The sequence below is a fragment of the Chiloscyllium plagiosum genome, unplaced genomic scaffold, assembly GCF_037043375.1.
Source record: "Chiloscyllium plagiosum isolate Xiang-an unplaced genomic scaffold, Cpla_swu_hap1 HiC_scaffold_1, whole genome shotgun sequence".
In the NCBI taxonomy this organism is placed as follows: domain Eukaryota; kingdom Metazoa; phylum Chordata; class Chondrichthyes; order Orectolobiformes; family Hemiscylliidae; genus Chiloscyllium; species Chiloscyllium plagiosum.
This window is the reverse complement of record NW_028270139.1, coordinates 92,944,511-92,957,792: the sequence shown is the minus strand read 5'-3', so window position 1 is coordinate 92,957,792 and position 13,282 is coordinate 92,944,511. Positions and strand designations below refer to the sequence as shown.

At 37.3% G+C, this 13,282-nt stretch overlaps 1 protein-coding gene across 7 annotated transcripts in view; it reads right to left on the bottom strand.

Annotated features, from left to right (window-relative positions):
• The window catches only part of LOC122549366 (mesoderm induction early response protein 3-like), a 78,572-nt gene that overhangs the window by 44,380 nt on the left and 20,910 nt on the right, over positions 1-13,282 (bottom strand). For all 7 annotated transcript variants that reach the window (XM_043689098.2, XM_087988942.1, XM_043689105.2 and 4 more), the window contains 3 exons: positions 6,967-7,112; positions 2,115-2,243; positions 1,873-1,993 (listed from right to left, as the gene is read on the bottom strand). In XM_043689098.2, the coding sequence (XP_043545033.1) occupies positions 1,873-1,993; positions 2,115-2,243; positions 6,967-7,112 (396 nt within the window). The remainder of the gene's footprint in view (positions 1-1,872; positions 1,994-2,114; positions 2,244-6,966; positions 7,113-13,282) is intronic.

The window sequence follows — 13,282 nt, the reverse complement described above, 5'->3', positions numbered from 1 at the left end:
CAAAATGTCCTCTTCAGTACAACACAAAATGTGTCTTTTCTCAAAATTATCAAACGATTATGTAATATGAGCTTGGGCAGTTATTGAAGATAAAATTCTCATTTATCTCAAGTCTGTGCTTGATTTCTTCGCCCCACAAGTTATCACAGACAAACTTAACACTGAGTAATCAAAATCTAGTCAAATACTCAAATCAATCCAGAAAAGTTTAGATCCCCAATTACAATGGTGTATTATGGTCTGGAAGTTGTTTGCCAGTTCGTGACGACTAGCAAAAAAGTACTTCAGTTTTTGATCCAACAGAAATTTTTCTGAATTGCATTTGCAGAAACTGATTAATTTCAAAGTAAGTCTGCCAAATACTTCATCACCGTTTGATCAGAGAAACAAGTAACTCAGTCATAGCCCATGACGTCAAGGGACCATACACACTGTTCTTGGTATTTATACCTGCATCCAAAATATAATGGAAGCTCCCACCTTTCAATCAATGCTGTAATTTTTACAAACCAAAACTGGTTTTGGTTTACAATACTAGACAACAAACTGACAACTTCTAGGTTGCAACAAACCAACAAGACCTTGCCTCCAATTCCATTTCGATATTAGATTCCCCAGCAACAGATACAATGGTTGCACTGAAATCATGCCCTACATGTCTTTGATGATGCAACTGCACAATGCAAAGGCACTTATTAATTTACTAACTGGCAACGAATTCCATGTTTTGAAATACTGTCAGGATAGCAGTTTTATGAAGTATCATGTTGGAGAGATTAACAAATAATCTATTCCAACATAGAATCTGTCTCTCTCTGGAACACAGGAACCAGAGTTGGTCATTCAGCCCTTAAGCCTGTTCTGCTGTTCAATGAGATCACGGCTGATGCGTGATCCAATTCCATGTACTTGGCTTTGGCCCATATCTCTTAATATTTTCACTTAACAAAAGTTTAACTATATACGATTTAAAACTAACAACTGCCATTTGTGGAAAACGGACAAAATAACTGAAAAATGCACTGGTAATAACGTCAAGATCAGAAACATTTGAATCAAAGAACTCAAAATTCCTTTACAGTCACAAAAGACAAATCCTCAACTTCCAACCAAGTTCCTTTGGAAACAGCACATAAGTAGAGGTGGTTACCTACGCAATTCAAAATCAACTATCCAAAAATGTATACGAATCTGATGTGAAAACATAGGTACACTTGCAAGCATTGGACAGGTGTGGTACTCTAAGCCTCCTGAAAACCAAAAATTGTTTTGCTAGAATCAAAGGTTTCGCCTCAGCAGTTTCATTATCTGATCCTTGTGGGAAATGACAAAAATATATCCACTAGTCAAGTTAAGCCAGTGCCTAGTCAGTAGGTTGAGCGACTGGTCAGTCATTTTTGCATGTGTTTGCGCAATGGCATTTAACACTGACATAAGATACAGTAAGGTAATTTGGTATGAATTTTGCTTGAGTACGAAATTAAAGACACAGAGGAACCTTGATTATACGAACGACACAGGCGGGGAGAATTTTGTTGGGATAATCGAATGCCGGATGACACCGTTTTGCCAAGCACTGGAACCCTGAGCTCTCGTTACGATAATCGAGATTCCTCTGTGCCTATTAATTACGAGGTAAATATTAAATACGAGGCTTGATTAAATGGAAGTAGAAGTTAGTTTCTTAACTTGCCCACTTTGTGACAATTTCATTTTGCAACTTAGCTGCTCCTTTTCTATTCCTAGCAACACACCTCAAAACTTACTTGATGAGATGGTTTTTTAAAAACCACAACTTCTGAAAGTTCCACTCTAGCCACAAGGTGTTTTCTTTTTTAAAATCAAGCTTTCATTTTTAATCCATAGACTTACATCTCAAGTGTCGGGGAAATAAATCTGTTGTTTCGTGAGAAGTAACAGATGGGGTCAAGTCATCAGCAGAAGATTGGGTTTCTTCATCGTCACCTGAAAGTAAGTCCTTTGCTATTTCCTCCTATCCGGTTCAGATAAAAAGAAATTATATTTACTAGTCAATCATATTACACACTTTGAGTAAAATTTTTCAAGGAAATTTTCACGCATCAATATAAAAAGATGGTTGTTACTAAACTTGCCTTATCAAGAGTCATGTCAGGTAACTCATCAGCGAGCTCACTTGGCGAACTCTCAGGATTTTCAGTTTCAATAACCGGAGGTTCACACCCATAAAGTGCCAGCAAATCATCAAGTGGCATGTTGCTCTCCTGTTGAGCACAAAGAGTTGCACTCCATAAAATTTTAACGATGTAATTTTCAATAAAACATTTTCAACAGATTTAATATACATGTAATTTGCTTAAGCAACAACTCACAGACCTCCAAACTCTATTACTGTTAAAGACAAAAATAGCAACAGGGTGTGAATTCTATTAACTAAAAAAGATTTCTCTCAAAGTCTCATACAATTCTGATTTGGCCACAGTTTACAATTCCTTATTTTTTGTCAGAGAAATAAACGCAGACTTACCAATTGCTCACATTCAAGAAATAAAAATCAAATCACTTTCAATGAATCTCAATCCAAATAAGTAGAACCTACTGTACAAAATCTGATTGCCAGAGTAAGAAACTCGATCGAGGAAGAATGAGAAAACCTACATTTTTAATAGTTCTCATGGGCAAAGGTGCACGCTAGTATGTTATCACTGTAGACAAAACGTAAACAAAGGAAATGTGCAAACCAAATAAATCAGGCAATAGAATAGTGAACATCTGAAGGAAGAGTCTAAGGAAGACTAAGGAAGTCTAAGGTCAAGACTAAGGAATGATGGGGGAGAAGGCAGCGGGAGCAGGAAAAGGAGCGGAAAAGGCAGGGGGGGGGGGCGGAGAAGTGGAGCAAACGCTAAGGGGAAATTGGCCCACTAAAAATGTAAAAGTCATCATAGCATGTAACAGGAGTAATGCAGTTACCATAGAGTACTAAGTTTCATGTGAACTGGGCAAACCAAATTTACGAGGATGTATTGGTGGAGAGTATCTTGAAATGCATTCAGTATTTAAAAAAGAATACCATGGAGCCAACTAAAGAAAGGATCATTTTAGATCTTGGATTGTTCAAGAGGCAAGGTAAATTAGTAGCCTCACAATTAAGGATCATTTGGGGAAGAGTGATCATAACAAGAGAGTATTTCATAATATTGAAAGTGATACAGTGAAGGCTGAAACTATGGTCTTAAATTTTAAAAAGTCAATTAGAGAAGGGCAGATGTATATTGGACTATTTATTTTGTATGTTGACGTATATTGGAATATTTGCCGAAAATATCTGCAGAGACAAACATTAAAAGAGACAATTTATAATGCTCAACAAATACGTGCCCTTGAATAATAAAAGCTCCGCTGGTAAAATAGCACACCCGTACTATATGGGAGTCAAATCATATTCTTGTATTACCATTAGTCAACAATATGGCCAAAAGCAGTGACAAGTTAACAATTTAAAGGATTTTATGCATTGGCAAAACGTATCGCATATTGGAACTTAAAGACAAAGAACTACAGAAGCTAATGCAACTAATCCAAAAAAAAACACCCAGACTTGACAGCTTACACTTAAGGTTTCAAGAGAAAGTGGATACATTGAATAAGTTTCTCAAATGCCCACAGATTCCGAAACATTCCCAATGGATATGACAATAACTGAATAACACATCAACAGTTGCTCGACAAAGAGAACAAAAACAAAGAACCTACAAGACAATTTCTTGAAACTTAGGAGAGAAATTGCTAGCATCTATTATTAAGAATGTGGCAACAGGGCACTTGATAAATGTGACAATATATGCCTTTAAGAGGGAGTTGTTCTGTCTTGTTTCTCTTGAATAGGAGTGTTGTAAACTTGGTGCATAGGTTGCTGCTCCATGGAGAACAGAGTAAATAGTTTTGGATTTTTAAAAAATTAGACAAAAGAAGCATGAGTGGATGCAGTCAGGCTCACGCAGACAGAGGACTTGAGTTTTTGCTTTCAGTTGGGGTGCTGCTAGATACAGCTCTCTGTTGCTGCAAACGCTTAAATTCTCTCTGTTGCTTTATTCATTGTTGGCGTTCCTTCTCCTGGATTGTAGGAGATGGCAAGTGAGGAAATTGGTTTTGCTGAATTTGTCTTTGCCAAGGCTGTGTTTATGAGGTGCTGTTATATTCGAACAGTTGATGTAGTTAATTGTTATTTTGCTCAGTATTTCGATAGGGTTAGTTACATCAATTTTATTTGTATTTTAAACAGGGTGTATGAATAAAATGTATTTTGCTTGAAGCTTGACAGTATGACCAAGCAAATCACATCTGTAATGCAGTTCTGTATACTTGCCATTAAGAAAGATAAACGTTAGAGTCTAAGCTGCCTGGTCTGGTCCATAACATAAACCACAATATGAATTGACAGTCAATAGAGTCAGAAAGCAGGGTTGTGTTCTGCAAATTTCAGATTATTCAATAATCTGAATGGACGGAAGGGGAGATAACATTTGCAAGAGGTTATGAAACAAGGTTCAGGTTTATAAGGTCATAAGTAATAATATTAATTGGATTGGTTAATGGTCAAAAACATAACCTATAAACTAGGAATTATTTAGGTTGGCTTGGTGTTACAATATCTGGATCAGCTGCTTAAAATCTATATCCATGATTTACAGATGGAATGAATATGATATATCTAGGTTGGTATTGAGGTGGCTGAAACAGTTAAGCTGTGAAGAAGCTGCAAATTGATATAGACTAGTTAAGTAATTAGGCAAGAAACTGACAAATGAACATTAATGTGGATTAAGTGCTGAATTCTCAACTCAATTGTGAGGTTTAAAATTCTGCTTTTCCAAAGTGAAAGAAAAGCAAACATTGCTATTCAGAGGATCTGTGTATCTTTATACATAAATCAGAAAAGAACATACAACTCCAGCAAGCAATTCATAAAGAACATGGTACATTAGCATTTGTCAAAAAAGGGACTGGAGTGCAAGGATAAGCAATTAATGTATAGAGGTATAGGGCTGTCATGAGGTTATAGTTACAGTGATGTGCAAAATTTTCGTCTTTACCAGAGGAAGGATGCAAATGCTTTAGCAATGACGGTTCATTATATTGATGCCTGGATCGACAGGTCGTCCCATTAAGAAATATTAAACAAAATGGCCTATATTCTCTGGAGTTTAGAAGGAAAGTGATTAAATTGAACAGTCCTCATTCTAAGAGGTCTGACAAGATAGATGTCAAGATGTGGAGAGGCCACTTTTGGACTGGGGTGGACAAACTCAAAAGTCACTTGAAACTGCAAGCAAGATAGATGACCTAACACTGTTTTCCTCAGTTGAACCACTAAAAACTACAATACCCTTGGTTTCAAGAAAACCAAGGGGCAGTCATTTTTCAACAAATCTTCTTTACTCATTGACTCGAGTATTCATAGCCTCTGAACCTATTCATGACCGAGACATTTTTTTCCCACTAGGGAGTAAATCAAAGGGTGGTCTTACATAGGAGTTTCAGCAGTGAATAGATAAAAGCTAATTGATACCACAGTTCAAACAAAGGCTTCAGTGATGGGGTGATTGTGGAGAAAGAAGCTAAGCAAAGACTCCATACTAATAGACATTGTCTGAAGAAGGAGTTTTAAAACCTTTAGTTTCAAACATGTCTAGCATTATTTACATGATACCATACAAACTGAGTAACTCCAGCTACAATTTCGCTCAAAGACACTGAAGACCACAGTATTGCAGGTTTCTACGATGTCATGCTGATTGAGCTTTTTTCTTTCTCCCCACTCAAAGCAGCATGTGGTCGCTAACTTGATACATCTTCATGGTGGCACAATTGATAAATGAAAATCATAGACACACACAACCGTAAAGCTAAAACATACTTGTTCATCAAGTGTTGGCACATTCATTGACTCCAATAGTATAGGAACTTCAAGCATATATTTTGCAAGTTACAAGTCAGAGATTTGAGCTTTAAAGGATTGCCATTCTTGAACAAGTACCATTCTGCGCTATGCAGCAACAGGGAGAGTAATTTTGCTTTCCCCCACCTTTATGTTCATAATTCTCAGTATTTGGCTTCATCAAAGGTACAACCTGAAGACTTGCTCTGAACCGATTTGCCAAACATTAACTAGCTGATCAACAGATTTTGCATACATTTGGCAGAAGGTAACTGGATCTCTAGTTTCACCTCTCCTTGAGGAGCACTTATGCTCAATCCTGCAGAGTGAAGGCTCATACACTCTGGAAAGATATCTCAGTGTGAAGCTAAGCATAAAAGGAATTCTGTTCAAAAAAAATTCTGATCTTTGTTTAGAAAGAAACTGACTGAGAAAGCTGAACGAGGAGGAGTTAGCTCATGTCTCCTAATGAAGCTCTTATAGCATTTTCTCTTTTACTTGAAGAGTACCAAACTTAATTGCCTTGTATGAAGGCAACAGTGTAAAGAATAAAATTTTTTTTTAAATAACCTCATTTGATGCTACCCAAGAGTATCAACAACTGTTTTGCGCACACTATTGACCCCTAATCACAGAGCATTCTCACAACCTTACAAATCCTTATTTTAAATCTGAAAGACTACTGATCAACTTCATAACATTAAATAGGACTATTTCGACAACAGCAGAAATTGTTGAAGAAATCCAGGAGTTCTAGCAGTGTCTGTGTAGAGAGATAAAGAGTTAACTAAGAACTATTGTGGTGAAGGGTCACTGGACTCAAAACATTAACTCCGCTTCTCTCATCAAAGATGTTGGTAGACCTGAGTTTCTTCAACAACTTCTGTAGTTATTTCAGATTTCCACCATTTGCAGTTTGGAGATAGTGAGAATTGCAGATGCTGGAGAGTCAGTGCATAAAGATGGATATCTTCAACTTGTTTTATTTTACTGGTTCAGCAGTTTGACTTTAACTTTAATTATTATTAAGGAAAAAAAACTTCAGATACCCTCTCCAAATCTTCAATTTCAGATGTGAAATTCTTCCCTCCCTCTAACATTTCCTCTTCTTCAAGTGTTCGCTCATCATCATACTCATGCACTAGCATTTCTGCTGTAGGGTCGAAATCATGATCCTCAGAAGACAATGAGCCAACTATAAAAGTAAAAACAAATCAAATGAGCATCCTAAATCTTGGATATATGTTCAGCTTAGTGTTCTAGGTAATTAAATCACATCAAAAATAGATATCATGCTAACATATTGGTAACCAATTTGATTTGCATTAGATGGCTCTAAAGATCAGTTATTTAATTTAAAAGCACAGGGAGTTATAATTCCTTTGGTATTAAACATGACGTGTGTAAATGTACCACACAAACTTCTATACAAATACATTTACAATAAAAATGACAGTTCAAAAGGTGGAAGCAAATGGGTAAGAGAACGAGATAGGAGAAATTGATGTTTCGGCATGCAAAATAAATTATATTCAAATGAAAGAATCTGAACCAAAATTAAGACAATTAAGAGCAAATAAGAGATGTAACACTATAAACCAGCACTAGAAACAAACAAAAGTAAGGAATGAAAAGTTGCAAAAGAAAGATCATGAGCAATTGAGTTGACGTCAAGGATTCCCATCACTCTGTGTGCATAATGGGTCGAATGGCCCCCTTATGCACTAAATCATATGATTCTGACACCATTCAACTTAAGTCGACTGCAAAATTCATACTGTCTTCAGGTCAGGCAATAAGGGTCCAAAGCTGCTGAAGAGTCAATACCTTGCCCCCTTTTTGACAGCTTAATGCATTGCTCATGAACTAAATCTGTTGAAATTGTCTTGCAATCCCAACAATAATGCATGGTTGAGTATAATAATAACCTTGAGTACTACCCATATCACAATACAGAAGTCATACAAAATGGAACACCAGAAAGTTTGAGGGGGTATGCACGCTAACCATAAAGTTTGACACGGGATCTTAATTTGCCATCAGTCACAGAGGTTTGAGAAATGTAAGCTCAATCTTGAAATTATTCTCCTGAAAGTTTTAGGTGATAACTTAAGCAATTTTCCTACAGATGCCAAATGGTGCTCACGAAAAATGTTTCAATTCCTGAAGTTAAAATGCACTTCCACAATCATGCATGGTAACCGAGAGCTGCAGATTCACAGTTGGTAGTTGTGGATTCTCCAGCAACAAGCAAGAAAATTGCAAAGACTTTGACAACGTTGGTCCTGTATTTCCTCTGATTGCCACTCGACTCTCCCATATCTTGATGCAGTGAGTCTTCAGTGGATGTCATTGTTTAGGCATAGCTGAATAAAATAATATAGCCTCCTCCATAAGAATTTGCGGTTTTAGACAATGTGTATAATCAAGTACATTTTGTATTATTTTATACAGGCCCTCTGACTTTTTGCCTTCCTGTGAGAGAAGGGATGGTGGGTGCATGAAGGTAGGTTTAATGATTTGTGACGTGATTTTTCCGTTGGATTCGGAAGCATTTCGGGCATTCTGCATATACATGTTTTTTGCAGTAAGATACATAATCAAAACTTAGGGTGGCAAGGTTGCTATGGTTAGCACTGCTGCCTCACAGCATAGGATTCCACCCTTGGATGACTGGGCAAACCCAATCCATCTTCCCAGTGTCTGTGGGTTTCCTCTGGGTGCTCTGGCTTCCTCCCACAACACAACAATGTGCAAGTTAGGTGGGTAGACCATGCTAAATTTCCCATTGTATCCAGAGGTGTACAGGCTGAATGTATTAGCCATTGGGAATTGCAGGATTACAGGGTTAGAGTAGAGGGTTGGTCTTGATGGGTTGCTGAGGGTCGATGTGAACTGGAATGGCTTTCTTCCACACTGCTGGGATTCTATGATGATTCAATAGAAAGAATAAGTTCAGAATAACTTCGCCCCATCAAAAGAACTCTCGAAAGTTTCTTCATTGCTGACAACTGAAAGCATGAAAGTCAGACTAAGAACAAGTAAAAGGGAAGACCAAAAGAGGTATCTCTGTTTGGTGGGGGTTTTTTTTCAGATTTAACAAGGCAGTCTTTCACTGAAACACACACGCAGTGCTGTAGATTCAGGTTTAACATTAAAACAGAAGTTCATTTTACAAAAAAGATGATAAAACAGAACAATGATCATTCACATAAAATAAAATTTAAAGACTTTGAAACACTTGGTAAGATACTATCCAAGTAATCCCCGAAAAACCCTTTGCAATACTCATAATTGAGAAAATTCCCTTTTCTTTCACAACTACAGAACTTAATCCTGAAGCTTTAATTCTGCATCTTGAGAAACTTTGTGAAATCTTCATACAACTGAGCTTTGACTTTCTCAACTTCTAATAATCTCTTGTAACTGAATAGTTCTGGTATGGAATTTTTAAATTAAGCTCCTTTCACTGAAGCAATCCATTTCTTAACAGTTGTAAATAACATCTCTTTCTCAGGAAAGAAGTTGTATAACCAAGCTTTCAGCCAAGACGTCTGCAAACTGCTCCGAACGAAACTAAAAAGTGGTTTTTCTACCCCTCGCCCAAGCAAGTAGCATTTCCCTTCATAATTCCTCAAAATTCCACAATTTTCTATCTGAAAGCATAATGCATTGTACTAATTGCATGCTCACCTGTAAATTCTCCCAATGTAAACAAATTCCTATTATCCTCCCAACACACAACATACACAATTTAAAAAAAAACATGGCTACAGAAATACCTACAAGATAATAATTAAACATGGAACTAGTTTAGGTACACAAAAATCTATGTGCCACTAGTTCAAAACTCAAATCCAAAATGAATATTAAAATATATATAAGCCACATTTTATTCCCCCACTGAAAATTTGTCTAAGAAGCATTTTAATTATTTATCAAATATTATCCTAACACTAAACAATCAGTTTGACAGAAGTAATGACAACATGTTAAAACTATGACTTACACAGCAACCTTATTTTACATTAGGTCATGAGCACAACATCAATCTCCTTGGCAAAGCTCTTGATAAAGCTTCCACAATAGCATTTACTTTTCCAGAAACATGACCAATTTTTAAAACAGACAATTGGCGAGTTAAACACCATTGGAATACTTGACTTTTGGCCACAATTTTTGTCTCAGAAGGTAAAAAGGACAGTGGTCCATACAAGTAAAAGTTTCTTCCACCTTGGTGGTCCATGCACAAGAGAAATAGAATGACTGGGAATGTCGCTCATCATCTAGCAGTGAAAAGATCTCACAACTATTCTAAAATATCTCTTTACAATGGAATTAAGAATAATTTAGGCATATTCTACAAACAGGTAAACATTTCTGCCTTCTTCGTGTTGGGGAGGTGGGAGCAAATTTGTTGAATACAATTCAGGTACCTTGCACCAGAGGTCAGTAAGACCTTCAAATTAAAGTTTGCATTTGTTAATGTAAAATATTATTTAGGAATTGTGTTTTATTTTGTAGGAATACACTGTTCAAATTATGTGTCTTTCCTCCTCCTGTATACTTTGGTACTGAGAGGAGGTTATATGCCTGCTCTCTGCTACTACATTCTGATTCTCAACAATCCATTCTGGTGTAATGCCGTTCCCCTCAAACCTTTATATACATGTCATTAGTACTATTGGTGATATTGCACTCACTTATTAAAAATGCTACTCAAATTTAGCGTTGCTTACACCTGATAACGTTTTGGTTTTAACATGCAGTTTTTAGATTTTCCTGGCTATTCAGATGAAGCAGTTGTTTGACAAGTCATTTCAGCTGTTTCTTGCACAGGAGTCCTTAAACTCGTCCTCTGAAATCGGCGACTCAGCAGTTAGCACTGCCTCACAGGGCCAGGGATATGGGTTCGATTTCAGCCTCGAGGACTGTCTGCCTGTATGGAGTTTGCACATTCTTCCCATGTCTGCGTGGGTTTCCTCTGGGTGTTCCTGTTCCCTCCAACAATACAAAGATGTGCAGGTTAGATGGATTGGCCATGCTAAATTGCCCATATTGCTCAGGGGTGTAGGCTAGGGTCATTAGTCTGGGGAAATGGAGGGGAATGGGTCTAGGTGGGATACTTTCCAGAGGGTCAGTGTGGACTTGTTAGGCAAAATGGCCTGTTTCCACAGTGTCGGCATTCTATGATCAACAACCATCATCTGTTATGGCCTTCACCTCAATAATTTTCTGCAAGGTATAACATCTAACTTTTTAAACATCTCTGTGCTTGCCAGTTTGTCAGAGAATCAAATTTTAAGTTTTCAGTATCTGAACTGCTTCTCAATTAGGAAAACCAGAAGAGCTTCCAAATTTTCAAAGACACTTTGAAACATTTTTAACATAATCAAACCATGGTATAGAACCATCACAAAACTCAATGGCTCCTTTTCCTTTAGAATATCCTTATTTAAAATACTTACTTCAGAACATACATGCTAACATTTTTTTTGTAAAGTAACCGACAGACTGATCAATTCTAATCTCATCACCAATGTTCCACCAACAGCTGGTCAGTGGGTCTGTGCATACCAAATCAGTATGTTTCCAGCACTGACTTCTGGCTTCAGAATCTGCTCCTGTACACGAACTACAGAGGTTGACTCAGAAAAATAATTACAGGGACTATAACTTGTCATCTTGCAGTGGAACAAGTCAGTTTGAAGAGTATCTCAATTAGGTTCTGCCAAAACTGCACATTTGTTAGCACAGCTTTTAAGTTTTCAAAGACATGTTAATACTTGTGTCGATTCAAACTTCCTGACTTTCTTTAACAAATCTGAAGGTACAATGACAGTGAACTTAGGAACAAACCAACCATAGAATTAATCATATCATCATAATGCAAAATTTCACATTTTGTCCTAGGCACAGGAAAATCCAAAATAGCCCTCAGGCTTCTCGAGATGCTCTTTGCTGTTGTTCCACATGACCTATAAAAAGACACCTTTGCCTTGCCAAATTCACCTTTACCATACTTGTAATCAAATCAGTTATTCTCGAAAATCAAAGTTTGGTCAGGTGGTGTAAATGCTCTTTCCAGATGTGGCCAAAATCAACTCAATTGTCATAAGCATAGCCAAATAATCTTAAAACTCAATGACGTTACTAGTTAACTGTTGAATGCTGTTGCTGCATTTCTCCTAACAAATGGCATCTCTTTGCATTGATAAACTCCAACCGCTATTACAAAAAGTTGATATTACTTTGGCTCGATCAATCAGCGTAACTTGTTAATATCCTTTTAGCAAGACCATACTTTATAACAAATGGTACTCGCCCAACTCATTCAATGCAATCCTCCTGTCTTGGCATAACATACAAGTCTGTCTTTGTCATCATGTTGTTTGCATAATAACAATAGAGAATCTTTGTGATCCATTCAGTTTCAGCACCATCATGATAGCTACTATGACTCAGTTCAACAACGTTGTTGTCCATCGTCAACTTAATCTTTTTCTTCACTTGAGCTAATTGGATCAGATTGAGTCTGTAAGGGTGTTATTTTATAGGTAACTGACTCCCAAATTAAAATGATCAGTCAAAAGTTCTCTCTGGCACATTGCCACAAACTGGCTTACAATTCGGCAATAATCTTTGTAAGTCACCTCGAAAATCTTTTGGAAGATAGAACATTTAATCGTTTAAGTACCTACATGTTTACTAATTTGATTACTGGAGGATCAACTTCTGAATTTTCAATTTCTTACTCATTCTCCAGTTGTTCTTATATTTCTTTCTCACTCCCTATTTCTTTCACTACTGTATGTACATTTTTCTCCTGACTATTGCCCATCACACTATCTTTTCAACAGATTAAACCATACACTCGCTAATTCTCTCTCCTATGTGGAATATTCACCACATAAAAAACATCATTTAATTTCTTTTTGATTTGACAAGGTTCAGTGAACCTTGATTTTAATGGCTTCACAGAGATAGGTAACAAAACTAATACAGTGGAAACTCGATTATGCAAACAAGATGGGCAGGCACTATTTCGTTCAGATAATCGATTATTTGGAAAATCGATTAAATACCTTTCTGGGGCTCTGAGTTTTAAAGTCTGCACCCGATTCAGGAGACGAGCAGCAGCACACAGCGCGCGAGGCCCCCCCCCCCCCCCCCCCCCCTGTCCAGCACTGCCCCACAGCCCTCCCCCCTCAACCGGGAATCCGGTCTAACCCCACCCAACCCCCCAAAAAACTAGTCCAACCCCACCCCCCAACTCGGTCCAGCTCCCTTTGTGGGGCAAGTTTCCAAATAGCACTCACACTATTTACTGCAAATTTTTGACAGGTTCTATGTTTGCCCTGCATA